General features: G+C 53.0%; 11 protein-coding genes across 11 annotated transcripts; 7 read left to right on the top strand and 4 right to left on the bottom strand.

The window, feature by feature from the left end:
* Nucleotides 1-354: 354 nt before the first annotated feature.
* On the top strand, nucleotides 355-1,098 carry PG997_000491 (uncharacterized protein; the record flags this gene model as incomplete). The annotated part of the gene is made up of 2 exons (XM_066804806.1): nucleotides 355-544; nucleotides 629-1,098. 2 exons carry the CDS (start codon nucleotides 355-357, stop codon nucleotides 1,096-1,098), a joined length of 660 nt encoding a protein of 219 aa, XP_066674579.1.
* A 343-nt stretch (nucleotides 1,099-1,441) lies between these two features.
* Nucleotides 1,442-2,522, bottom strand: PG997_000490 (mitochondrial 54S ribosomal protein uL3m; the record flags this gene model as incomplete). Its single annotated transcript, XM_066804805.1, has 3 exons — nucleotides 1,442-1,618; nucleotides 1,660-2,238; nucleotides 2,262-2,522. 3 exons carry the CDS (start codon nucleotides 2,520-2,522, stop codon nucleotides 1,442-1,444), a joined length of 1,017 nt encoding a protein of 338 aa, XP_066674578.1.
* A 441-nt stretch (nucleotides 2,523-2,963) lies between these two features.
* Nucleotides 2,964-4,004, top strand: PG997_000489 (uncharacterized protein; the record flags this gene model as incomplete). Its single annotated transcript, XM_066804804.1, has 4 exons — nucleotides 2,964-3,036; nucleotides 3,119-3,219; nucleotides 3,313-3,693; nucleotides 3,858-4,004. 4 exons carry the CDS (start codon nucleotides 2,964-2,966, stop codon nucleotides 4,002-4,004), a joined length of 702 nt encoding a protein of 233 aa, XP_066674577.1.
* Nucleotides 4,005-4,217: 213 nt separating this feature from the next.
* PG997_000488 (ankyrin repeat protein nuc-2) lies at nucleotides 4,218-7,765 on the bottom strand (the record flags this gene model as incomplete). The annotated part of the gene is given in 8 exon segments (XM_066804803.1): nucleotides 4,218-4,403; nucleotides 4,457-6,252; nucleotides 6,322-7,085; nucleotides 7,101-7,123; nucleotides 7,188-7,238; nucleotides 7,302-7,424; nucleotides 7,599-7,683; nucleotides 7,752-7,765. The coding sequence occupies 8 exon segments, from the start codon at nucleotides 7,763-7,765 to the stop codon at nucleotides 4,218-4,220; spliced, it is 3,042 nt and encodes a 1,013-aa protein (XP_066674576.1).
* Nucleotides 7,766-10,345: 2,580 nt separating this feature from the next.
* PG997_000487 (uncharacterized protein) lies at nucleotides 10,346-10,699 on the top strand (the record flags this gene model as incomplete). Its single annotated transcript, XM_066804802.1, has 1 exon — nucleotides 10,346-10,699. The coding sequence occupies one exon, from the start codon at nucleotides 10,346-10,348 to the stop codon at nucleotides 10,697-10,699; it is 354 nt and encodes a 117-aa protein (XP_066674575.1).
* Nucleotides 10,700-11,549: 850 nt separating this feature from the next.
* PG997_000486 (uncharacterized protein) lies at nucleotides 11,550-14,712 on the bottom strand (the record flags this gene model as incomplete). Its single annotated transcript, XM_066804801.1, has 3 exons — nucleotides 11,550-12,480; nucleotides 12,540-14,529; nucleotides 14,589-14,712. The coding sequence occupies 3 exons, from the start codon at nucleotides 14,710-14,712 to the stop codon at nucleotides 11,550-11,552; spliced, it is 3,045 nt and encodes a 1,014-aa protein (XP_066674574.1).
* A 632-nt stretch (nucleotides 14,713-15,344) lies between these two features.
* Nucleotides 15,345-16,185, top strand: PG997_000485 (uncharacterized protein; the record flags this gene model as incomplete). Its single annotated transcript, XM_066804800.1, has 2 exons — nucleotides 15,345-15,522; nucleotides 15,638-16,185. The coding sequence occupies 2 exons, from the start codon at nucleotides 15,345-15,347 to the stop codon at nucleotides 16,183-16,185; spliced, it is 726 nt and encodes a 241-aa protein (XP_066674573.1).
* A 658-nt stretch (nucleotides 16,186-16,843) lies between these two features.
* On the top strand, nucleotides 16,844-17,313 carry PG997_000484 (uncharacterized protein; the record flags this gene model as incomplete). Its single annotated transcript, XM_066804799.1, has 3 exons — nucleotides 16,844-16,933; nucleotides 17,027-17,104; nucleotides 17,230-17,313. The coding sequence occupies 3 exons, from the start codon at nucleotides 16,844-16,846 to the stop codon at nucleotides 17,311-17,313; spliced, it is 252 nt and encodes an 83-aa protein (XP_066674572.1).
* Nucleotides 17,314-18,738: 1,425 nt separating this feature from the next.
* On the bottom strand, nucleotides 18,739-20,238 carry PG997_000483 (CHY zinc finger domain protein; the record flags this gene model as incomplete). The annotated part of the gene is made up of 4 exons (XM_066804798.1): nucleotides 18,739-19,543; nucleotides 19,586-19,629; nucleotides 19,681-19,930; nucleotides 19,997-20,238. 4 exons carry the CDS (start codon nucleotides 20,236-20,238, stop codon nucleotides 18,739-18,741), a joined length of 1,341 nt encoding a protein of 446 aa, XP_066674571.1.
* A 1,570-nt stretch (nucleotides 20,239-21,808) lies between these two features.
* Nucleotides 21,809-22,268, top strand: PG997_000482 (uncharacterized protein; the record flags this gene model as incomplete). The annotated part of the gene is made up of 2 exons (XM_066804797.1): nucleotides 21,809-22,116; nucleotides 22,172-22,268. The coding sequence occupies 2 exons, from the start codon at nucleotides 21,809-21,811 to the stop codon at nucleotides 22,266-22,268; spliced, it is 405 nt and encodes a 134-aa protein (XP_066674570.1).
* A 2,226-nt stretch (nucleotides 22,269-24,494) lies between these two features.
* On the top strand, nucleotides 24,495-25,923 carry PG997_000481 (uncharacterized protein; the record flags this gene model as incomplete). Its single annotated transcript, XM_066804796.1, has 5 exons — nucleotides 24,495-24,780; nucleotides 24,893-25,111; nucleotides 25,180-25,365; nucleotides 25,430-25,582; nucleotides 25,703-25,923. 5 exons carry the CDS (start codon nucleotides 24,495-24,497, stop codon nucleotides 25,921-25,923), a joined length of 1,065 nt encoding a protein of 354 aa, XP_066674569.1.
* Nucleotides 25,924-26,679: the final 756 nt, after the last annotated feature.

Here is a 26,679-nt window from a genome sequence, read left to right as displayed (position 1 = left end):
GAGACGATTGTTGATGTCCTGATTTCGAGATGGACAGAGCTTCGAGCTACGAAGCTGCCTGCACTTGGGCGCTACAGGTGACGTAGCGGGGTCCGTTTCCAGGGTCCTACAGTGAGTGCCGATCGAAGCTACCCATGCTGGAACTGTCAAATTATAGAAGGCCCGGCCGATCAGTAATGCCGACCCTCCGACCCATCGACCGTTTCTTTGGAGAGAGCTGCCCAAGAAAGTGGGATGATCGATATGGTTGATGATCGAGAGCTCCCCGGCGCAATTGAATAGCAAACTCGACGACTTGAAGCCCGCCAGCCTGATCATAATATTCTCTGGATTGGAGCACAGGAATCACACAGAATGTTTTCCAGAACCGTGCGCCGGCGCGCGCTGCAGCTTGCTCTGCGCAACCCATCGACAACTACAAACACATCCGCATCCGCGACATCCCGGTTTCTTACATCCATAATACAACGCCGGACCCTGACAAGGGCGCCGAAACCCGGCGATGGCCCCTTGATGGAGCGACGAGGCGACCGCGAGCTACCTCGTACGTGCAACACTTTAGTTTTCTTTCTTACCGAAAACCGAACCTCGATCAAGAACTACTACTAACACGACTTTCCCCCAACAGACATAGACGACTACACCTTCCGCTGGGGCCGCTCCTTCCCCATCTTCGTCGTCCTCATCACCATCTCCTCGCTGGCGATCTTCAACTACCAGAAATCCTCGAGCCCCGTCGTGGCCTCGACCCTGTATGCCCTGCGCACGAGCCCCAAGGCCCGCGAGCTGCTCGGCGACGAGGTCTACTTCAAGCACCAGATCCCCTGGATCTCGGGCACCATGAACCAGCTGCAGGGCCGCGTCGACATCTCCTTCAAAGTCAAGGGCACCAAGACCGAGGCCGTCATGCGCTTCGCCAGCTTCCGCCCCGGCGCCAAGGCCATGTTCGAGACCACCGAGTGGAGCCTGCAGTTCCCCGACGGCAGCACCGTCGATCTGCTCGACGGGGCCGACCCGTTCAAGGGGCTTGTTGGCACGCCCATGACCGAGGAGGAACGCGAGGAGGCGACGAGGGGGTTCCGACAGCAGCTCAAGTAAACATGCGGTGCGTGATGTTCTAAACCGCGAAGTCGACAGCCTGAGTGAGCGGGCCGTAGACACACAAAAAGTAAAAATTGTACAAATACGAATTCGGGATCTGTGTCTCAAGATGCAAAGTTACGTATGGACACGATGAAGTAGGGGCCGCGAGCGGGAGTTGATCAATGATTCATTCATGTACAGAGGCGGCTGAAAGGAGGTCTCTATGACAGTGCATAAAGTTCCCGTATCTCATGGGCGTCCTGGTTATGTGTACAACATGTATATAATACAAACAGACATTCCCATATTTTGACATGTCTTCTTCCCCTTCCCCCTTTTCAGCGCCCACTCAGCCCAATTAAGCAGTTGCACTCTCGGTCGCCGCCGCCGTCGTAGTGGCCAGCATAGCCTCCCCTATTGTGCCCTCCTTCCTCGCCTCCTTGAGCTCCAGATGCCGTAAGCGCGCCTGTTCTAGCTTGGTCTCGGCCTCGGGGTTCCGCTCCATCAGGATCCTGCGGGCCTTGTCGATGAAGGTCTGGGCCGGGGGTCCTTCTTGATGGCGTCGCTGATCTTGACGACGCAGCCCTTGGGGCCCGCAACATGGCCGGAGATGACGACAATACCCATCTCGTTGTCGACCTTGAGGACTCGTAGGTTCTGTACCGTCACACGCTCGTTGCCCATGCGTCCCGGCATCTTCTTGCCCGGGTGCACACGGGAACCGCCACCTTGCGAAGGACCGGTGGTACCGATGGTACGATGGTTCTTGGAGTTACCGTGCGAGGCGCCCTGACCGCCAAAGTTGTGGCGCTTCATACCACCGGCGAAACCCATACCGCGGCTGTTGGAGCGCGCATCCACGAACTGGCCGAGCTTGAACCAGTCCGGCTGCAGCTGCACGCCGACCGGCAAGAGCCCCTCCTCGGCCCGGACCTTGAACTCGGCCAGGTGCCGCTTGGGCGCCACGCCTTTCGCCTCGTAGTACCCCAGCAGCGGCGCCGTGACGTTGCCGGCGTTCTTGTGGCCCAGGCCGAGCTGCACGGCCCAGTACCCGTTCTTGGCGCGCGTCTTGGCCGCGACGACCTCGACCTGCTCCATCTGCAGGATCGTGCAGGGGGTCCGGAGCCCGCCGACGAACATGGCCGAGACGCCCTTCTTGACCGCCAGCACGCCCGTGCGCAGGGGGTCGTCGCCTCCTTGCGCTTCAGCGCCGCCGCGGGGCCCGCCGTGGGCGCAGGCAGGCCCGACGAGACCTGGTTGAAGCGCGCGGGCCGCGCGCGCGACGGCTGCGTCGACCAGCCGTACTTGACGCCGCGCTTGGCTGTCCGCGGCAGCAGGGCGTGGCGTTCTGTGAGGAGGATGCGGGTCGTGAGGACGGTGGTCGAGGTCGAGGCCGACGACAGGCTGGCCGCCCAGCCGGCTGGCAGTCGTGGTGCCATTGTTCGCTGGGGGGGTTTGTGTGTGGTGGTGGGGGTTATTCGAGTTGCCCACGAGTCGTTCTGCTCGTCGTGTAATTCGTCAATTCGTATCTTTGTTGCTTTATAGCTGCATTTCCCGTCCCAATTCCTCCTTGCCGAATTGGTGTGTTGCTGTCTGGCTGGCTGGAGCTGGAGCTTGGAGCCTTGTCTTGTGGTCGTCGTTTGGCCTGGGGTCGAATTCAGGTTGGAAAAAATCGGGCGGGCCGCAGCTGGCAGCTGATTCCCCGGAATCTTTTACGGCGAGCCAGGTTGACCACTAACGCACTTATCAGCCAGCTCTCACTCAAAGCCTCACTCAGAAAACGGTGCACAGCTTTTCTAACCGACTCACCCTCGTCGTCTTGCGATTTTTCAGATATTGGCCATTTATTTAGTTCGAGTCGTTCCTTTTGGTTTGGCAAAATGGTTTACTATTTCACCTCAGCGGCCGTCACCCCGTCGGCATACGTCTATGTCGGCAAGGATAAATTTGAGAGTAAGTGAGCACAGTCCATGCCCCTCACTCAGGTCTTATACGACGAGATGTACGGCAGATAACTGACTTTGTTTGTGTGCAGATGAGGAGTTGATTGCGCATGGCTGGGAAGAAGATGTCTGGTATGATGTGTCCTTGAAAATTGCTCTCAGTGAAAAGACATGTACTTACCAGAATTACAGGGTATGAATGAACGCATATTTGCATGCACTCTCCTATATTTGCTGTCAAGAGATGAAGTAAAGGGGAAATGCTTATAATGTGTTATATAAATAGTTCCACGCCGACAAGCTCTCCTCCGCCCACATCTACCTCCGCCTCCGCGAAGGCGAGACCTGGGACGCGATCCCGGAGCCGCTCGTCACCGACCTGGCGCAGCTGACCAAGGCCAACTCGATCGAGGGCAACAAGAAGGACAACGTGACCATCATCTACACGCCCTGGTCCAACCTCAAGAAGGACGGCAGCATGGCCGTCGGCCAGGTCAGCTTCAAGGACCCCCGCAAGGTCAAGCGCGTCCTCGTGCCCGAGCGCGAGAACGCCATCATCAACCGCCTCAACAAGACAAAGGTCGAGAAGCACCCGGACCTGCGCCAGGAGAAGGAGGACCGCCAGAAGGAGCTGCGGAAGCGCGACAACGCGGCCGTGCAGGCCAGGGTAAGCTCAACCCTCCCCCTTCTCCTCATCTTTATCTCGTTTATCCAATTCTTGGTCTTTCTCGCTACTGCCCCTTTCTCTTGTCTCCATACGCATAAATCTCTTTCGAGGGGGGAATATAGAGAGGATATATTGGTATACTGACCATTTATCTCCTTTTACAGAAGAAGGAAGAGGCACGCATCATGAAGGAGCGAGCCGAGAAGAAGTGGCAGAAGGAGCACGCCTACGACGACATCTTCTCCGAGGAGAACATGGCCCAGTCCAGCAACCAAGATCGCGGTTCGGACTGGGAGGATGACTTCATGTAGACAGACTGCGTCAAATTAGACCAAATAACACCAGACCCCAAAGGAATAAATAAAGTAAAAAGAGTATGCATCCGTCACGTATATTGGACCTAGCTCATCCAGCAATGTTTCATTAAAAATCAAGGTATATTGAGCGAGTATTTAAGGGGGTTTTGCAAGGGAATCATTCTTCTTTCTTCAACTTGCAACTGCGGCACGTTGTGTTTACTCCATCTACACGTCAATCGACTCATTAAAACGTAAAACGCCGTTGTTCTTGAGGACGCCGTCAACGCCCTTCGGCATGCGCGGGAACGGATCGGCAAGCGGATGCATCTCTTGGGGCTGTTCGGTCGACTTGTCAATAACCAAAGCCAGCCCGTTAGACTTGATGGCATCGACCAGAGCAGGGACCAAATCCTACACAGAATCGTTAGTCGGAGTAGCAGGTATAGTGTAGCAGTGGAACTTACAAGGAGGCGAGAGCAACATATCAAGCCCATGAAGTTGTTGTTCTGCGCGATCCTGACCACCTCCTTGATGGACGACGTCCGTCTCCCGCTGGTCTGAATCGCGCTCGGCGCAGGCATCGCATCCTCCTGGCCCAGGTCGTTGCAGAGGAAGACGGGGAAATTCGGCTGCTTCCAGTTAAGCGTCGTGCAGAGTGTTGGGTTGTATGAGCTGAAAACCACAGACCGCACCACATCAGGGGCTTGAATTTGCGCGCGCTGGGCTCGAGCATGGTCGAAAACCACAGTCAAGATGGCGTCGACAAAAGTGTTCACATCAATAGCTGGCCCCAATCCAAGAACTCGCTCTTCATCTTCTGAAGGGTATATGATTTGCAGGTTGACATGCATGCCCTTTGGCAGCAGTGTCAATGCCTCCTGTAACGAGACACCAGCAGAAGCCAGTATACGATGTACATCAGCAATGTTCTCCACTGGTTGCGACGGCAATGTAGCAACATGGGCTCTGCTCGGACTCTGCATTGTGATTGTACCGAACTGTGCATAGGACAGGCGGGCTACAGGCACCTCAACTCCTCCGCAGTTGATATGCCATGTTGGCCACAGGACAGGTACGCCGTCACTGGTGTGCTGGACAAACAGCTGCACGAAATCTCCAGAAAGACTAGAGCCCGTGACAAACGTATTAGGCTGTCGATCAACTTGACTAGTTGCTTTCCAGTAAGTCTCAAAATCGGTTATTTCGAGTGGCATCCCCTGGAATGGCTTAATAACTTGCGTATTGAAGCTGATCTGACCAATAGCACGAAGCCGGGGGTCGAATAGGGGTAGGCAGCATCGTCCAGACCTGCCCAATACCGCACGGAATGTGTTAGGCAGTGCCACAGTCTTTGCAATAACTTTGGCACCATAGGCAGGGAAGACATCGAAATCAAGGGTGAAGGTCTCGAGATCCTCCACTTGGAAGGACACTAGCCGCGTATCTTCCTGGAATGGGAGAATGATGTTCTTGGGAATAAGATCGGAGGCTTTGGATGAAATGGTAAGACGTGAGGCAGGGTATTTGCTGTCCTGGAAAAACACCAGTGGCTGGTCCTTCAGCTGCTCGAAGCTGATTTGAACCACCGTCTTGGTGTCCAAGAAGTTGTGGCCGTATCGCCGGAGTGGTATGATTGGTGGAGGGAGTTCGAGAACAGGGATAGCGTCGACGTCGAGCGACATAGGCACTGGGCCGCTACTCATCATTGGCGCAAGATGCGCCTGCAAGCCGTTCGGGCTCTTCTTCTTGCTCTTCAGGAATTGCGACAGCAACTGCATGCATTCCAGGTGACCCTCCCACGCGGCATAGTACATGGCTGGTAGGTCTTTCTCGTCGTGGATGTTCGCATCTGCACCAATATTGAGCAACTCCCGCAAACAAGGGACATTGCCCTCGCTCGCAGCATGCACTAGAGGCGTCCATCCGTACAGTTTGTCGATTTGGTCCAGATCAGCGCCATGCTGCTTCAGGAGCATGAGCAGTTGAGGGGTCTGCCCAGAACGCGCCACCAGATGTTGCGGGTACAACCCCTCGGCATCAGGCAAGATTTGAGCCCCATTTCGAAGAAGAAGTTCGACGATTTCGAGAGACCCATGCTCGCAGGCGAGATTGAGCGGCGCGTGATCCGTATCCGATTTCGGGTCCAACCGCGAAGAGGTCGCCAGGAGTCGTTCAACACATGCCAAATGTCCGTGGATGATAGCGTGGATCAGCGGGGTGAAATTGTCGTGGTCGATCAAGTCAATAGTTGTCGGATCGGCTGTGAGTACACCAGTCAGCAAACCTCGAGCAAGTTAAGCGCTGTTTGCTCCTTTGTTTTCAGACATACCTTGGAGGAGAGCATCGAGCATGTCCAACCGCCCATGCATACTCGCATAGTGCAGTGGAACGCGGCCATAGACATCTGTTCGATTTACAGCCACGTTGCCCGAGAGGCCGACGCCCAGGACAAACCCATTGCCATATATTGTTGCTTGGTGTAGACAGTTCCGTTCATTGATGTCATCCTCTGACTGGATGTCGACCAGACCCGTCTGCAACAGGAGTTCCAGTGATGCCTGCGGCGCTTCATGTATAGAAGCCAGGAATGTACGTGTGATTCGTTCCATCAAAGACATTTCCGCAACAGGCGTCGAGTCCGCTGTACTCCTCATCCTGGTGAGCAAATCTCGCAGCGAATCGAGATTGCCAGAGATGGCAGTGTCGAGAAGTAAGGAATCTGCATCGCCCTCGTCGGTGCCCAGGAGATGCTGGCTGCTGATGATGTGTTCCGGCCGTTGTTCGAAGTTCACGTTGTCGCCCTCTGCCCAGGCGCCAAGCTCCTGCAAACTTGTCGTGGCCTGATCCGAGAGCTCGCTGATGACGGTTGCATTGAAGAAGGGTTGTACCTCCACAGCTCGAGAAAGGTAAAGTTCCTTCGTCTTAGATTTGGATGTCTTGTCCCATTTCTTCAAGATTTTGGAGAAGGCAGTGCCGTTGATCTCAACAAACTGCTGTAGCTTGTTAAGGTCATTGGCAAACTGCTGGAATCCCTCCTGCAACGTGGCGAATTTCGTGGAGCTTCTCGAGACTCCTTGGCGAGACTGCAGCACTCTTTTCTTGTCCAACAAAGTTTTCAGGCGGATTTTGAGCTATAGATGGATAAGCATCGTGTGGAGTTGGCATCGGTACTGCTGCACACGTCACTTGGCTTACCTCGGCTTCTTTCTGTAGATAGAAGACATTGACTTTCTCTAATTCTCGTTCCTGACTTGCATCAGCGAGGTTCCGAAGGACGCTCATCATAGAGCGGAATTTGATCCATCATACCAACTGGAAGAAGAACTTGGCCCTGTTCGCTTGCAAGGCCGACTGCGAGTCAATGGGCGTGGTAGGGCGGAGGGGGTCATTTTGGGCCGCGAGCTTGGGTGTGGCCGAGAGCTTCTTGATGAGCTGTGAAAGGATTATTATTAGTGGCTGGCTTCCGGGGTCGAGAGAGGAGTTGTAGGGGCCGGTGGATCAGTGTCCTTCTGGTACATCGAGCTCAAATTTGCTTTTCCTCGGTACCAGACTTGGCTATCTGAGAGGAAAGCCAGCGAAATAAGGGGGATGTCGACAGTGACCTACCTTCTTGAGTGCCTTGTAGTTCACGAAGCTGGCCGCATACTCTGGGACTTCAAGCTGGCGCTTCTGAATTTGCTTACCGAACTTCCTAAAACGGAATCAGTGACCCATGTTCGTAGAGAAAACATACTGCAACGTAGGAAAGGAATAAGCCACAGCCGGGACGCCATGACCAACTCAGGGTTTCACTCACATAATGTGATGTGTGAGCCAGCAGTAAGCCTGAGAAGGCTGCTTGCTTTAGTTAACCGCTTGAAATCGGCGGCAGTGGTAAGTATATCAATGAACGGGCTGAACGGATTAACTGCACGGGTGACCGATGCAGATTCGGTGACACCAACGTAGTACCTGAAAGATTGGTACGGCTCCGTCCTCGTGCTTTGGGGCAGATTTGTTCTCGTTCAGCAAGGAAATGATACTGAAGGCGCTTGAACCCAAGCCACTCAGGCTGCTGCGATGTGTTGTTGGTCAGAAAATGCATTCCAAGGTTCAAACAGCGAGGATATTGAACGACAAAGGCACGTGGTATCCACTGTTGGTGAGTAGAGGCTCACGGCCAGATACGAATATACACGATGGATGGAGCCGAGGCGGGATACCTGAAATGGGTGCCCATGTGCCAGGTATGTCATGTGCCGGCCCATCTTACTATATCCATACACGGGACAGGCAGGCAAAGCAAGCAATACCCAACCCCGATCCGGTCTAGCATTACAGAGCGCGAGGTTCCTGTTCCTCCATTCTTCTCTGATATGTGCAAATAACATAAGAAATAGCAGGAGCAATTGTCGTACCTTTTTCTAGACCTGGTCTCAATCTCTGGACTGACCAGTGCTGGTGGAGAGGCCGATAGATACAGCGGAAAGGAACTTCGGACCCGGAGTGACTGTTTTCCCAACTAATCTACACGCGTCAAGTTAGGTACGACCCATGCAAAATGCCCATGTAAGGCCTGGATAACGAAGACGAATGACGACAGCCATATGGTAGGTGGGGGTCAGCCGGGATTGGGATGCGTGACGATAGCTCGGTGGGAGGTATTTTGCCGCATCCAGTAAAGACTGGGAGGGCCGAGATGAGACCCTGGGACAGGATGTGCTGCGGCTGCATACAGGGGCATGTTTGATAGGTGCTCGTCAAGGGGTTCGCAGATGGACGCGGGGGTAGTGTTTGTCATGCTGGACAGCCTGACCTGTATAGCTATGTATACAAGCCGTCTTGGTCTCCGACTAGATGTAAGATACTGGGAAGAATGGGTTTCTTACAGGGACAAATGAAGACCGAGCAGCACCAGCAGAGGCTTAGGCTTGTAGGCGTATTAAAGTAAGGTTCGATAGGTGATGTTCCGGCAATTCAAACCGATGCTTGAATAAGAATGTATATCGGACCTGGAGATGAGTGTTACTAGGCAGGTCGCTTATATGTTCCATAAGTAAGTAGGCAGTTCGTACGTACGGCAAGGTATGTCCTGGTGAGCAGCACGAGCGAGCTAACACCAATTCTCAAGAGCAGATTTGCCGGCTGGTTTGCCCACTTGAACTGATCCTTTACAATACTTCAAGATGACCAAGGCACTCGAGAGCACCGGACCTTTTAGAGTTGGGGAAAAGTTCTTTGAATCTGGCAAGTCCAGATTCGATGGTGGGGTTGGTGGTTTGCGCAGGAGGGGCCCAAAGCATAAACGGCGGGTGCTTCCAGAGTACGCAGTAGCAGACTAGCAGTACGTCCAGTAGGATGCCGCTTGAGGTGTGGGACGGGCAGGGCGACAGTGACGACCAGAAGACAAGGTTCCAAGTCTAGCCGCAATTCAAAACCACCAAGAAACAACGTGGCGATAGACGAGAGTTGCTTGTCGAGTGCTTTTTCTTCTACTTTGCGTGCGTAGAACCAGGGCAACTTGGATGCTAGATTGAGACCTTGGATCATCAGCCTCTCTCTCTCTCTCTTATCTGCGATACCCAAAAGCTAGGTCTAAGCCAAGTAGCTTCCTTCGATCCGATCTTGGCGACTATTACTCGTCATACACATGGCACGGCTACTTGGTCATTTTCACTCACAGCAGAGAATGAGTAATTCCCCGGGCCCAGGAGAAACAACCCCTCAATTCAATCTTTTCCATCACAAGCTCGCCCGGATTATCGAAGGCAGACCATCTATAGGGCCCCCGCTGTTGCACCCAGCAGCCAGCTGTTGTGATTCCGGGCAGGGGACGGGACGGCCAATCAAATGTTGTATCGCGAGAACGTGGTCGTTGACATAGGCAAGGCTGAAAAAGAAGGACCCTGTTCGCTGCAACGCTCTGTTTCCGGTGGATGAATGAGAAATCGAAAAATTGCGAGGCTATTCTATTTCTATCGGCAAGGTATTACGTCGTACTGCTATTCCCAGTTTAGCGAGACGTGTGCGCCCGCCGCCCGATGCTGCCTTAGCGCCATGTATAACCGGATTATGTAAGGTCAGCCATTTCGAGCTGTTCCATCTCATTGCCAAGTATTCCATATGCAGACAGCATGGCATGTATACCGTTATCCGTCCCCCCAAGCCGTGCCTCGATATGCTTGTTCCTTTTGACATCGGATCGCATTGGTTTCCGATTGCGTAGTAATTATCTGATAAGCCGTACATAGGTATTGGAAGCATACTCGTAGCGACCGATTGCTTGGGTGACTCAGGCCAGACGGAGTTCAAGGGCTGACATATTCCCATGTCGAGCAGATAGAACCAAATGGTGACTGGTAAGATCGCCCTGAATGGCCTCTAACCAAGTTGCCGGATCAGCCTTAACGGCTGTGATACGAAGGCGGCGGCGCGGACAAGGAAAGAGACTGGTTACTATCGCCGTCATCCCCACGGCCCTCCTCCACCGCCGCAGTCGCCTTCTGCTGTCGCTTTCTCGCCCTGCTCTTCCTGAGCGCCCCGGCGAGCTTTGTGCAGATGGTATAGACGATGAGTCCCAGCCAGTAGAGCTCCCAGAACAAATAGGCGCACCCATGAACGAAGAGCTTGCGCAGGCTGCGGTTGTCGAGCTTGCCGTCCAGCCACGCCCTGAGGTCCCGGTGGGCCTCGATGCGCGGCGCGATCGAAAAGATCCAGGGCAGCCCTAGAAGAAAGTGGGCGACACCTAGCCCCATTCCCAAGGAATAGGCAAGTATGGACTCATCCACATTCATCGCGGCGGGTTGGGGAATGATGTACATTCGTTGTGCGTGGGCGTGTGAGTGTTCGGCTTGATCGTTGAGCAGCTTTCAAACGATAGAGCGACCTGCTGACTGGTACGTCGACTATCGTAAATGATGCCTGGTTTTCGGTAGTAAGAAGATGACAGGGCAAACTGGGCTAGTAATGCGGAAGAGTAAGGACGGAAGTGAAGCGTATTTATACCATTTTGTTTAATATTCAATACTCTGATAGTAGTAACGACTAAAGGTATATTATCAACCAGGACACAACATGTATGAAAAAGCCTATTCGCTGAGATAACCTCTCGCCAGTTTGTTTAGTTGCGCATGTGCTCCGTTGCGCGAATACTATGTTGATAAATCTGCTCTAGAGTGCGTCTATAGTTTGGAGGGTTTCGGCCACGCCGTGCTACCCCCTTGACCTCCTAGATACCAGTGATCGTTGGATATAGGACGCGGTCTAATGGTGTTACTCAACCACAGGTATTGGCACCTCAGGAAAGGGGACGCGAAGTAGAAGCGTGATCAAAATGATTGGAGTCTGCAAATATAGACGGATAAGACAAATCCCATCGCATGGGTTTCCTTCGTGATGTAGTTGTGCAATGTATAGATATAGCTATTGGACATCTTGTCGATGCTTTCCACATGGTAATACATGTCTATAGTACTGTCTGAGTACACGTAGATACACCATACATGGTTTTCAGAACCCATTCCAGTTTGCTCCATTTAGCACCAATAAGAACCCAACCCAACATGTCGAAAGATCAGCTCAGAAACCACCTTTCCGCTTCGCTTTCTTCTTAGGTCTTTCCGACCCGGATCTCCCACCAAATAACCCAGGAAGAGGCTGCGACATGCTGACCGCAGAAGGCCGGACCACCGCATTGGGCGGCAGCGACGACTCCTGCAACGGCTGGCTAGCCTGGCTACTGAAGAACTTCGTATCGGCCGCTGGCTGGGTCGACCGGAAGGACTTGCTGGCCTTCCGCTTCCGTTCCTGCTCCGCTTCCCACTCCAGCCGAAGCAGGGCCTCGCCCCTCTTGCGCTTCGTCGCCTGCTTATTCTGCTGCTTGACCCTCCGCAGCATCCCTTCGGTGACTTCCGTGTTGATGTCCACACTCCACACATGATCCGTAGGATTCTGCCCAACCACCCAAGTCGATGTCCGTTGGGCCGGCTTCGGGAGTGTCGGTTTGCCGCTTCCCGTATACGCTCTGATCAAAGCCATGGCGCGATCCTCTCCATCGACGGACTCTGACTGGGCTTGTTCAACTGGCGCAGAAGACATGGGTGTGGCTGATCGACTACTCATCTGACTGCTCATGGCCATGCTCTCTCCTAGCGCAGGCGAAGAGCGGATGTCTTGTGATACGGGTTCGGGTAACTCGAATGCGGCAACATCCCGGAACATTATTCCAAACAGCGATAAGAAGCTCTCACACGCCATGCTGCGCAGAAGAATCGGCGTCATGCCATGCTCAATACTATAGGGGTTCCTGCCTTCAACGAAACCGGAGAGCTCGGAGAATATATCGAGCAGACTACGCTCCTGATCTAGCGTCGCTGCTTGCCGTGGCCGGGCTATACTTGTGACCTGTAGCCCTGGGTTTGTGCCCCTTAATCCTTCAATCTCTGCCTGCCACTCCCCGCTTGCATCCTCGAGGTCTGCGGGAAGTTTGACATCCTGCACGATTTGGAGTCTATTTGTAGCAAACAAAGGTTAGTATGATTCGGGACGCAATTGTGGCGAGATACTTACATTGTCTTCAAAGGCAGCTTCTTTGTCTCGGTTGCCTCCTGGGCGGTGACATACACCGGGTCGAACGGAGCTGCGCCGTATATATCCATATCGACATCCTTGCTATTGTGCATATGAAGTAAATCGAGCGAGGTTTGCCGCAGTAGGTCGTGGAACTGCTGCACGCGCCGACGGATCATCTCTCTGGGTGGCGGTGACTTCAAATCATTTCCAGCTGCAATTTGGAGACCTTCTATTCTATAGCGGAACTCTTCAAGAGCGTCTGGGATAATGAAACGCTCGGCCAGAGAGCGTACAATAGTCCGTTGTCGCTGATTCTTCGGTATCAGATCATCACCACCTGCGACTGGGAGCAGTCGAGGCGTCGACTTCAATCCGGAACTCCGTCCAAGAGCGCAATTAAGACTCAGGTCAGTTCCAAGAAAGAAAATCTGATAATATCGCCTAGTCAGTTTAGCGAACAAGCGATCTTCGTACGTCAGAGTGGTATGCTGACGGGGTGCCGCAAGCACAGGGCTCAGACATAGCGTCTGCAACCGAAGTTTCCTCTTTCTTGGCCCATTCAGCGCCAGCATATCGCGGTGACACACGATTCTTTCAGGCGACCTCTTGAACTTGGTTACGCAGAAGACGTCAACCCAGTTGCTGCTTCTCGAGTAGAGGTGCGCCAGGGAAGTGCACTGGTTTGTTGAACACGGGCCAGGTGAAACAGCGAGTTGTAAATCGCCAGGTCTTGCGTCTCTCATATGCAGCGTAGAATGCAGGATGAGTGCTCTCTTCACGACTCTGTTGCTGGAGGGAGACTCGTTCGAAGAGAACAAGCCACACACAAATAATGTTGTCGTGGTAACAACGAAGAAATAGCGTGGATCGCCAGGGTCGACATGGACGTCGAGAATGCAGTTGTCAGATCCTTCAGCTAGCAGGGGAAGGTCCGGCAAGAAAGTATCGGAGTTGAGGTCCAGTATGCGAAGTGCCTCCTGATTGCAGAGCAGCAATGTAGATGAACGTTCAAGGGGAGGATACGCCGGTCGTGCTTGCTCATCAGAGCTTCCTTCGTCCTCCGAACCATCACTGAGTCCGTCCACTAGATTCCCAACCCAGGATATTCGATGCCATCGCGGTTCAGCCGATGACCTCTGGGCTATAGAGCTCCGTACACCCTTTCGAAGACTGCCGCACTTGACCAAGTGCTTCTTCGGCCGTTTGTTGGCTCTGGATCGCAAACCATTAACGTCCCAGACGGTCCATCGGCCTCCCTCGTCGATGATGGCCAATTGAGGTGGCTGCGATTTGATACCGGGGTTGAATGATACATCCGAATGGGAATCGCACCCAGTATGATGCTTCGGCACCGTGAATAACAGGTTAGGGTTCACATGGGAAGGCGCATACGAGCCGTCCCCGGTGAAGGTCTCGGGATCCACTGGTGCCTTCTGGTATTCTGGTCGAAATACACTCGTGCCGGTGTGTCGCTGTACCAGCAGCCACCGCACAGGCTCGAACCTCCTTAAGCTAACCACCGCCTTGATGCGAAGAATAACACCGGTTTCTTGGGTCCAGAATGTCTCCTGAGGCTCTTTCCGGCCCAGCAAGTGAAATAGGGTTGCGCCGTCGCCATTGAGCGCCCATCCTTCGAGCTTTGGCCTGACAAATCGAAGCACATCGCTCGCCGATCCAGCAGCCATGGCAATAAGTGGAACTCCATGTACGGCTGTGGCGCTGCGCATATCAGCCATTTCGCCAATAGCAAGCTGCGTCGATTGGCAAGAGGCCCTCTCGCTGGTATTTCGACCAGATATCTCGGGAGCAAGTACACTGCCCAGGATGTCATTGCCCAGGGCGGCTTCTGGGTGGTTCTTCAGCAGCCATTTCTTCTGCTGTTGAGCAACATGCCAATTCCGCCCAGTTGGCAATGCGTCTACATGGTGCGATCCAGAAAACCACTCTTGGGCAGGAGTGATTGACTCAAATCTGGGAGCTGCGGTTTCTGTTAGCTGACGCCGACTACTCCTATCAATGCAGCTGGTTCGCGACAGGAATACGCACCATTGGGATCATGGTTTCTTGCATATTGCCAGCCCCATTCTTCCGCCTGTTCATCTCCAAAGCTGGAGTATGTCGGACGTCCTGGGTGGCCAAATGAAGAGGATTGAAGACGCCGTTCAGCCATCCGGCTCGCCCAGGTCGAATTTCCGCTCTACTATCAACCGATTATGCCGGTACATACTACGACACAGCCAGAGGCGAGAAACAAGAAGTTGGGCAAAGAGCGCGCGCGCGGAGGAGGGAATAGTCGTCACAATATGTACGCAGTGTAGCAATTCGGCGGCGGGACGGAAAAGAACGTAATCTCCGTACAAAGACGGCTCAACACATGAAGGTCGACAATGGATTGATGGTTTTTAAGGTGATAGGCTCAACTCAAGCCTTTAATGGGAATAAGCAAAGTTCTGACAGGGTCCACTGGGAACTGCATTGCTGGCGCTGGTAAGAACTCTGTAGCAGCAAAGGTACCCCACAGTGCACTTTTTGACCCCTGCCCCCAGCAACGCCATAGGCTGGAGGGGACCAGTTGGGCATTCGACGTAAACAAACTCGAGTATGCGAATTCTCATCTCAGCCAAACCAGCCGCAATACGACCGCCACCACGTCGTTGCATCAATCTACAACCTACTCGCCTCGCTGCAATAGAGACTACCGAACATCCCAATGAGTCGCAATCGCTTTAGAAGCTCCCAACAGGACACCATGGCGTCAGTCTTCGAGCCGTCCATGTCGTCGAGCATGCGAGGCCAACCCCCATGTCGGCCATGGCGCCGTCATTGGCGGATCAGCTCCCGAGTATCAATTTTGGCTTCGACGACCTGCGCGACCGCATGGCCAAGTTCAGCGCCCGATTCGACACATTTATCGAGCAAGGCCGGAAGCGGGTGCTGGAAGAGCGCAACCAATTTCGCATGAACGTCGCAGAACTACAAGGTTCGTTCTTCCCCAAGACGGGAGCGCCGGACATTGCCCAATACCCCGCGCGCGCAATCCCGTTCTACCGGGCAAGATGAGAGGCACCTCTGCTAACATACGAACCACTCTACAGAGGACCAACGGATGAAGAAGAAGGACATGGAGATCCTCCAGCTCAAGACCACAACACACCAACAGACCATCTCCAAAGAGGCGGCCGAGACGCGGGAGATGCAAGCGGCGATCGCGTCCCTAACCCAACAACGGGACAAGAACGCAGCGCAGCGCGACAATCTGAAGCGGCAGATCAAAGAAACGCAGGCGGAGATCGACGCGCGGCTGGCAGCGCAGCAGGCGCACGCGGCGCGCATCGAAGCGCAGGCGCGGTTCAACGTGCCGGAACTGGACTTCTGGATCTCGAACCTGTGCCTCAAGATCGAGGGGGCCGGGCAGACGGACCGGCTCAAGTTCGTGTACACGCACATCGACGACCGCGACTGGGAGCGCGAGGCCTGGTTTGAGCTGTGCACGTCGTCACGCGACTACGACGTCCGGCACTGTCGGCCCAAGCTGGAGCGTGAGAAGGTCGAGCGGGTGCTCGAGAGGGTCAATGAGACGAGGGAGCTGGCGACGCTGCTCAAGGGGATGCGGGAGTTGTTCGTCGAGGCGGTAAAGTCTTAGGAGGAGAACACGGCCGACGCTTTAAGATACCTACTACGATTTAATGAGAAATGATACCACTTCACACCGGGGCTAGCCATGCTTGTGGTCCAGGCCAAAGTGCGTCTTTACAGGAGCCTACTGATTTTCATTTCACTGCACGTCCCGTTCTGCACATATCTTAGACGAAAGGCAGCCCGATATAGATATAAACATCCCGTTAGAAGATGTCCAATTTTCGGACTTGATACTATCATGTCTGATTATAGCCAGGGGTAGGCAAAAACGGTCGAAAGCTGGGTGCTCTGAGAGCATCTACTCGAAGACGTTGGGTCGATGCGCTTCCTCAGGAAATCAAGAATACGACAATAACCAACATTGGATTTCTAGGCAAATGATCCTACATAAAGTCTTGGTTGCGTGAGTATGTCATGCGCCTCGGAAAGGGGTGCTTTAGCAATAGATAGGAATTTTGCAGCGAAGTTAGGCAGCTGGCCCCAGCTGGGTTCCGACCAAAAAGCAACCAAAGCGCGCCGCCCCTGCACCTGCAACAACCTCTCTACGCGTCTACAGACCATTTTGGACTTATACCAGACCTCCGTGCCAACCCACACAACTGTCACGAATCACACATAGTCTGGAAAACTGGGTGTCTATACATTCTCCCCAAGAACCGAAGATGGCACCCCCGGCAGGTAGCCATGAGAGCGAGAAGCAGGCCGCTGCCCAACAGGCCGTGGATATTTTACATGAGATCTCCACCATTCTGGTAAGTCGTCCCTCAGGGTTTCTCCTATACGGAAAGAGAGTGTGCCCACCTGAACTACTCGGCTGTTTATGCTAACCTGACTTACGCATGCAGAACTGTCATCTGGACCGTAGAACGCTGTCCTGCTGCATCTCCATGATCGAGAACGGTGTCAACCCGGAAGCATTGGCAGTAAGTGAAGTTTCCCCCTCTTTCATTCTCCGGGCATTCTACGCTCTACTTGCCCTGCATAGAATAGAAAAACTCCAGCAAGGCCAAGTGGGATACAGAACTGATCTCTCTTATTCAATTTTCAGTCCGTAGTACACTTTCTGCGCAAGGAGGCCCAGAAGGAGAAGTTCAAGGCCCAAGATGCGGACCGTGACGCTCGGGCCGGATGAGGGTGAGAAAAACCAACAGACTGCCGAACTAGGTCGGTCTCTACAAACACACATCTTGTTTCATGAATATTACGATAGATGGATGGATTGCCGGCGTTTTCTCTTTTACGGTATTTGTCATTTTGTACGGCAATGGCGTTTTTCGGAAGGGGGCAACATGGTCGTTCGATGATAGCATGGATGCACGATGGGAAATACGGTCAGACTTCGGTCCGTTAAGCACACATCATGGCTTGCGTAACGTCGTTTCGTTCTATTCAGCCGCCTGCATATTCGGCCGAAATACTACATATGTATGTAGATGGAGAAACTTGTATTTCCACCGTGCCTAGTTTATGCACATATGTACGTGGAAGCTCGCACTAGATATGCAAGCCAAAGCGATCTCATCGTGCCAAGAGGGTGAGGATAGTGAATGTTCCCGGGGATCGATCCGATAGGGGTTTTGCTCGTTCTCGGTATGTTGCTTTCGTCCTCCCCTGTCCTTGTTCATTCGTCGGTCACCCTTTTGGGTTTTAGGGGCTGAGTCTTATATCAAGCATGCCAACCATGTATGCAGGCTTCGCACCTGGCGCCCGCGCTGAGCACCAGCACCGAGCACGAGCAGAAGCAAATGCAGTGGTATCGCGGTAGTCGACAATCAGTAGTCTGAGAACTATGGTGGCATCGAGCTCCTGGATCGCTGTGAAAATCGCAAGTAGTGCTAGGGGAGGAGGTGATGGCGTGGTGGTGGGAGAATGGTTCGGCCATCGTGCGTAAATGTGGTCTTGGTATACAGTTCCCTTCTATCTAGAGGATTTCCGAAGTTTTATGTGAAGGGGAGCTCATGAGGTCGTGCAAACATGAGTAGGCATTCGGAAATGTTGCTGTGTGCGATGAGATTTCACTGCTTGTAGCCACTGCTTTTGCCTGGTTTGCCATGACAGTTTACCTCAATCAATGCAACTCATTGAGTAAGATCTGGTCATTTCCTCAGGCATTTTTTCATGCCACCGAAACACCAGATAATACCGATAAGAAGTAATGCATAGTCTGTATTCACTAGAAGGATACGTTTGAGGAGAGAGATTCGAAACCAAGCGACATTGCCCGTCTCGTTACTTCTCAGTGTGCCGTCCTGGGGATACTATCAAAGAGTACTAATCAGTGGAGGTCGTCTCCAGGGGACTGTTCATCTAATGATGCTGTTAGATGAGATACTTCCAGTCTCGTGTCGCCCTGCTACCCGAGGCCAATTTCGTTGGTGTCCATCTCATTCGTATTTCCTTTGCGCCAAACAGAAACAGACTCCGAAGCATGCAAGACCTTAATCCCAGTAAACAGTTACTCCAAGATCAAATAGACTCGCTGATGCATTGCAATTCGCCTGATACCGTTTTCCGTAATCATGTTCTTCTCTGTTGGTCATATCGTTACCCACTGGTATTATCGATGTCCGAAAAGACTAATCTCTTCTTCGTCGTCGTCATCGTCGTCATCCTCCATCTCATCATCCACGGTGGACGCGGTTTCGCCTTCAGATTCGGACTCGGCATCCTGGTCCTCGTTGGATTTGATGCTCCGGGGTACTCGACTCCAAAATCCTATGAAATCTCCGGCTTCATCATCGGAGTCGTCCGCGCTCCCTTGGTGCGTCCCCAGGCGCATACTGCGCTCAGCAGCATGGGAGGGGGAAACTGACCGCACCAGTCTTTCCTGCAGCACGAAGGAGCCAAGGTCACGGGGGTCCGTGGCAGAATTATCGATGCCATGGTCTAAAAGGTTCGAAGAATGCCGCCGCCTCCTTGGGATATCGCGAGGAGCCAAGATTTGATTTGTACTGGTAGACGGGTTGTCGCTTTGAGGTTGTTCGGAGGTTTGTGGTATCGTTGTTGTATCAGCACCACCCGCCAAGCTTTGCCCACTATCAACTCCTAATATTTGGAGCTCGGATGTGTTGTAAGAACGGCATACAGCGCATTTCAAGCCTAGCCAGTGGTATTCGGTTGTCGTCCTCGCTGAGCAGTCGTTGCATAACACAACAGCTCGCGTATCCTGGAACTTCTCGGGCATTGGCTGCATTTGGATGGCTATATCCAGATTTCGGAACTGCGTTTCCATGTTGACGACACTCTTGCTGCAGATCGGGCACTTGTATGCCGTCTTGATATGCTCTTCGTAGCAGCCTCGATGCATCGCGTGACCACATCTCATGAAGCACACCGGCTTGGGCGAATTGAACATATAGTCGCTACAAATCGGGCAGTCGCAATCTAACGACCGTTCTATGCACCTGTGGTCGTTTTCTAGATTGATGGCCAAGCATGCACAACATTTCTACAAGTCCAGTTAGTCGAAGTCTATGTAAATTTCCGGTCCAGCACTTACCTTGCAATGGAAGAAATCTTTCCCAAGACCTCGACCAATCCTGCAGATGCCGCAATCGCCGCAATGGTATATGGATTTGTCCGGGTCGTTGTTCCATAACTTACAGGTCGAGCAGTAGTATGAGGCAGCAGACTCCGCGCAAACTATGCAGACCTCGCCAGCCTTTTGAGCCGTCCCGCAGAACATGCAGAGCATGTTCTTGGTATCCTTGGCAATCATCTCATGGTCTTCATCTTTGTCGTGGCAGAACCTGCACACATACCACCGATTACACGTAGAACATTGCGACTTCACGTTTCTTTTGTAGTGCTCGCACCCAAGTGGCCGAAATTGCGAATCTTCCTCGCCTGGCTTCAACGGAGCGAACTCGGTCTTAACGTCTGCCTCCGTGAGGGTGAACTTCTCCGTGGGGCGTGCTTCGCCGACGTTGCCTTGCCAAAATTTGAACGAATCCAGCATTCCTTGTGGTGACTGTGTCTGCTCCCAGCTCACGCCGCTCGAAGGCGTAAACGGTCGGTTTGCCTGAATAACGATTTGCGACTTGGTGTAGCCTTCCATTAGCAGCTCATGCATTAGTCGTGCTCGTTCCGGTGCAGGTATGCTTTTGCTCTGAATCTCCAGGATGCGTCTTCTTAAAGCACCCATGCCATCGTCTTCTGGTAGGGGGCTTCCGTGGGTTGGGTGTGGTCGCTGCCACCGTAGGGGCAACATCGGACTGTGCAGGGCCTAAAGTACCGGTAGCCGGAGCCGATGATTGCCCTTGATCTGATGGTTCGGCACTGGGAGGTTGTGAGTTTTGCTGTGAGCCCATGGCTGCGATAGCCTGCAGGGAGTCTGCCGCCACATTTTGTGATGTGGTCGGCACAGGTTGCCGCCGATATTCAGTCGAGTCGAACACTTCGCTATCCATGTTGGGGGTGACGGAGCTTCGTGACGAAGGTGGCTGAGAGGCGCTATCCTCTCCGTCATCTCTAAAGTACGAGTCCTCCTCTGTTTCGGAAATCACATCCTCCTGGCTAGGTGGCCGTGCTGTATCCTTGCGGCTCGGTTTGGGGGTGTACGTAGTTCGGGTTCGCTGGAGAGACTCGAGAAGGAGAAGCGTCGGACTTGTCGCAGGGCCGGGGCGATGATGAAGTCGTTTACCATGGACGACATTGCAGGGCCAGGGCGGCGTGCAGCCAAGCAGCAGCTGGGCAGCGGGCAGCTCGGCAATCGTCTGGAGGGGTTACGTACAGCGTAATGCTACTTATGCAAGGTCGGACGAAATAGTCGAAGTAGAAAGTGGGTAGGTCAGGTCGTCACGCCATGTAGCACTGTTGGAGGTATGTAGTCGGCCTGGGATGAAGAAAAGGGAAAAGGATATCTAACGGATTGCCGCAGCCCAAGGTGAGACAGGACTTTAAATAACACCGATGGGCTTTGGGCAGCCAATACAGTATATCAAGCACTGAGATGCCTGTTGGCATGTGAAAGCATGGTCGTGTGATGTTTCAAGGGCAGAACTGAAAGAATATTGGTTTACGACCTTAAGGAGTCCGGTCGATTAAAGAACGATCCCGGTTGACGATGACATGTTGCGTGGGGACCGCAGGCTCGATTCGTACGGTACTTTAGGGGATGTGCTACGATGCCTCTAGCAATTATGGCGCTAGACTCGCAAGACTCGGCGCTAGAAGCCCAGGAGGCATGCAACAGCCAAACAGCGCGGACAACAGAGCATGGGCGACGAGTGGGACACTGGGAGCGCTGCAGCGGTACCGAAACCAGCCAGAGCCAGCCAGAGCCGGCCCGCCCGTGCACTCAGCCCGGAAACTGGGACCACCATCCGAGGGCCAGCACACAACCAGACCCAGACCCAGACCCAGACCAGCCAGGGAAAAAGCTTGGTGTTCTATTCCCGTGTGCAGCCTGCAGTCAAAGCATATTGCAAAACACCCCGAATACGGCATTCCCACCTACGTAGTCGATTACCCATTGGCTGCCGCGGACACGGAAGGCGTGCTGGGCCAGCTAAGCTTGCTGGAACGAGTCCGACCATCAGCCGTTAGGGGCGTCACACTTATCGTCTTCAACATCTTTAGACCGACGCTGCACAAACCTTGACGGCCAGCCATACCATCATACCATTATGGCAAACCTCGAGATCATCCATGCCTACCGTCATCTTTACAGAGGGCTGTTGCATGCGGTGCAGTATTCCAAACCGGCTCGCTATGTGGCTTGCCACCAGCTCAGAGCTGCCTTCCGAGAGAACGGGGCTGTCTTTGATTCCAAGGGAGTGTCGAGAACTGTAGCTTTCCTGGATGCAGCTGCCAGGTCCCGAGGTCCTGAACATAAGGTTCTCAAGAACCTCTTGATGATCGCCTATCACCGTGTTCACGACCGTCCTCAGAGCTGGAGGCATGTAAACCTCGAAGCTAATTCGAGGAAGAAGGAGTGAGTAAACATAAACCCCCGAGACCCTTTCTGAGCTTTCACTGACCAAGTGTAGAACCGAGTTTACGAAGCATGCCCGTGCGACGGCTTACAAGCATTACGATATGACAGTTGCTATGCTAAATAAATCCATGGGTCTTTGCTTGCGGTAGTTGACGCGTCTGTTTATCCGCGGACCTTCTCGAGCTCGCGGCAGCGGTTATGCGAGAAGTCCATGTGGCATTTGAGAGCATTGCCTTTTGCCAGCCTGCACAGCCTGGTTGACCCCGGGTACGAGGTCGCAGATCAGCCTATGCGGATAGACCCGCGGTACGCAAAAGTCAGACTATTGTGTGTAGGTCCGCATGGCCCTGAAAGCTGAGGCTGGCTTCAAACGCTACTGCTGCGAGGCACGCAGGCACCAAGGGTATTTCACCAGTCAATAATTTTGTCTCGCTGCATTGGGCTGGCTGTTGGGTCTCAACGACAGTAGGGAATCGGATCGACCAAAACAGAAAACCTCAAGCAGCATACACGAATCGGGAGCAGAAGCGTTATATCACGCAGCAGACAAACATACAACTCGCCCTGGGCTTTAATTTAAAGCATTGCGGCCATGGCATCGGGTCACGGTTCTATCGAAGTTGTGTACTCTTATCGGCTGGTACGTTTGGGGTGATATGTCCTGCGGCCGTCTACGGATTACCAAAGTACATTCGGGAGACGGGTGGCTGGCTGGAAGGCACAGAAGATCTGCCTACATGTATTTGATTCGCCGGACGACGGCTCTGCCGCTAGTAAGCGGCGATCCCTCCGAAAGATGTAAATGAGGCGCATTACGCCTAATGACGTTGATTGGGCATGGGACCAATGGTTGAATTACACCAGCATGTGTATTTGGAGGCACTACTATATGCGAGGCTCACATGTTTGCCAAGGTGCAGCGCAATGTTGCTGTTCGAAAATACGGGAGGAGGTTTAGATAGCTGAGATGCCATATTCCAAGTAAGATGTATGTAGCTGACCTTGCTTGCTTGGGCCAGCGTCCACAGACATCTAGATCATGTAGAAACGGCAGACGGGATAGAAGCCGGGACGGTAGAAGCTGCGTTGAAACAGTAGTATGGGGTAAGCTAGCTAGCAGAAGCCGGTAATAGCACACATATGGAGCTGATTATCACACGAGTTTCACTCTTAACTACATGTATGTACCGCTTCCCAAGCAAGCCTCCTCCAATAACTAGGTGCAGTTTGTCTGCTTGACTGTTTAGAGCCCATTCATGTCGGCGTTACTCGCCCACATGCCTAACGAAGTAGCACAGCAAACCCGGTCCATTCAGGGTCGCTGGCCAGCCATCCGCAGTGGGGACGTTCAGCAGCTGTGCAACCAGAGCACCCCGCCTGCTGCGGCACCATTACGGCCAAGAAAGGTATGGGAGTTAGGGAGTTTGGGTGTGTTAAGGATGGCAGGTGGCAGGAAGACACAAGCGGGATGGGATGGGATGGGGAAATGGGCAGACCCAGCGAACGAACGACTTTTTGAGCATTGCACCGGATCATCATCCAATACTCATGTATCAAGCATTGCTTTTTGCAACCCGACCACCGAGAGAGGGAGAGAGCATTAGTGCATAAGGTATGTATGTATATGTACCATGCAGGGTGCTACATCCGATCAATCGAGAAGCATTGCATTTGATGTAAGTCAAATCGACCTGTCTGTCTGTCCGTACTTAGAGGTATGTATTAAAGACCTAGCATGAGCCACTCTTCATCTCGATGCTACCTGCAACGCTTGAACGCCCAAGCCCACCTCGCGACCAAGTCGGTATTGAACAGCTCCAGCGCCTGAACCACCAAACATCCCAAGTCCCGGACTTGTTCCCCTTTGGCTAGCCCAGGCCAGCCAACCCCGCAAATCGACCATTGAACTTTCCACGTTGGGGCTTCCGTCTTGAGTCAGGCTACTCCAATTGGCCCTACGCACTACGTTCAGCATCTCGTTCCGTATGGATATGATCTGAGCTCCCACCTATTGCGTGTGTGCTATCGCAGTAGTCCCTTTGTTTCGAACTTGGGGACAGGATCGAATTTACCTACATATCTTTCTCGCGCCGTCCTGCGACCCCGCATCTAACCTTCTCCCTCTCCATATCCAATCGTCATTCACCTAGGAACATACAACAACTACATCTTGATGGCACAGCTCTTGCGGGCCGCCACCATCACAGTATCGCGACCTCGCTGATGACTCTGGTCCTCGACTCGAGGCCACTGTCTGAAGCTCCCGCAGTATACTTCACAGTGTGCTGCTGCTGAACGTATCGAACCAACACCAAAGAGCACGCGATTTTGGAGATCAATCCTTGGGGAAAGAGCGTCTGCCGCGAAAGAGAGCCATGCCAGTTGAAGTCAAGTTCCAAGATGTTACCAGCGAACCGATTCGGGCCCGGACCATGCCTCCTCAGCTCAATGCCAACAACAGCACCAGCAGCGAGAAGCAACGGAGGTGGATAAAACGGTACCGGACCGAGGTCTCTGCGAGCTCCGCCAGCGTACTATCGACCATCACAGCCTTTCCCCTCGACAGCGTAAAGACGCGTCTCCAAACATACCCCTACAATGGCTTTCTGCATTGTGTTCGCTCCACCTACCAGTCCGAAGGAGTTCGTGGCTTTTTCAGAGGTAAGACAAATCAACGAATGCTTTCCCATCGCATGATTCCAGTGCCCCCGAAGGCATATGCACGAACGTTGTGTTACACAAAGTGGTGCCATGGCTGACGATTTATGTGCAGGTGTGACGGCTCCTTTGGCCAGTGTGACGCTCGTACGAACCGTGTCTTTTTCGATATACCAACGCTCCAAATACGTTTACTCGGACTGGATGGGGAGAAACTTCGGCTTCTGTCCGCTTGAACATGTCAACAAGAACGGCGCCTATCCCACGCTGGGCACAATTGCCTGTTTTGGTGCCGCTGGTGTGACTGCTGGGTCCGGCATAACGTTCATAGCTTGTGAGTGGACATGGTAGAGACACTTTCGCGCTCTCCTGACCGGCTGCTGACTATATTCGTCCTGCTAGGTCCATTCGAGCTCACCAAGCTCAGCGCCCAGGTGTCTGTACTCATGGCCAATCAGAAGAATGTGGATCCTCAGCGACAAGCCATTGCCATGAGCTATCACAATAAGGGCACGATTCAGACCCTGCGCAACATTGTCAAGCACCGCGGCTTCAGCGGCATGTACACCGGCTTGAACTTGCATTTAAGTAAGTTGCCCGAACTCTGACAAAACATTCAAGCCAGCCGGGTGATTCTGACAGCTCTCACTAGTGAGGGACTCGCTTGGTACTGGCATATACTTCGCAACATACGAGAGCAGCAAGCAGCTGTTGACAACATTCAGCGGCACAAATGCTCACAAGAATCCCATTGCCGTATTGGTTGCCGGAGGTCTTTGCGGTATTGTATCCTGGGCATTGATATGTGGGTCACCCTGATTCCCCCTTTCTGCCCCCTGAGGAACCTAGAGTTCCATTGCGGTGGAGCGCGGTCTGAAACGAAACAAGAAATAAGAACGACAACTGACCGCTTGACTATATTTAGACCCCATCGACTCGGTCAAGAGTATTTATCAGCGTAATGCCTTGATGTACTCGAAAGGTCAAACGGTACCCATCCCGAAGATCCAATTCTTTAGGCGGGACATGTATCGGGGCCTTGGCGTCTCGATGGGCCGGTCCGCCGCGGTCAACGCCGTCTTCTTCTCGGCCTTTGAAATGTTCAAGAAGAAGATCAATCTCATGAAGGATTTCGATGACGAGTAACGGCCATGAGAGATGTTTCCACGCCACTGCTACCCGATGCTGGGTCTTAGCGATGCAGGGCAATTGCTGAAAAAATCAACGGATCATACTTTGACAAACACTTTAGCATATGACGGGGCGTTTATTTTTTATTTTTCTCACAGCAGGATGGATTTCCTGGGACGGGAGACATGGTTTCACTTTTCAGGATTTGTTATGATGAGGGAAAGGGTATGTACATATGATATGGGCTGCAATCACATGGACAGGTAAGGGTATATGCAGACATGAGATATGGCTGTGCCTCCAAATTTGGAGGGCTATTGGGCCAACACCAGATAAGGGCCGAGCCAAGATGGCTTGAGCCCGAAGAAACCATACCAGATCAAAGTAAAGAGTCTAGGCAATAGGTAGGACCAATTCAATAAATGAGAGAACAGTCAAATCAAGTCTGCCCCCCATTGAAGAGTCTCATGTGTCATATCTCCAACAGCTGTAGCCTGTATCAATTCATTGCATTCGACTCGACCGAGAGGCGGAAGTGTCCTTTGGCCGCCTTGCGTATAACCACTCACTCCAAAGTCATGCTGCTCTATCCTGTCATTACCGTGGTGCTATGCCTGGGGGAGAAGAAGCGAAAGGAAAACAAGAACGCCCCGAAATTCCATACATCCTAAACGCCGGTCTCTTCCCAATACGCAGTGCTCCCTTTGCACAATGCCATATCTCGAATGATATGGTAGAGACGTCGCCTCCCCCTATTGCCACACTTCGCGT

Source organism: Apiospora hydei (assembly GCF_038363865.1).
Source record: "Apiospora hydei strain CBS 114990 chromosome Unknown utg000002l_segment0_segment0, whole genome shotgun sequence".
In the NCBI taxonomy this organism is placed as follows: Eukaryota; Fungi; Ascomycota; class Sordariomycetes; order Amphisphaeriales; family Apiosporaceae; genus Apiospora; species Apiospora hydei.
The sequence above is the reverse complement of the archived record's forward strand: the minus strand, read 5'-3'. Positions and strand labels throughout refer to the sequence as shown.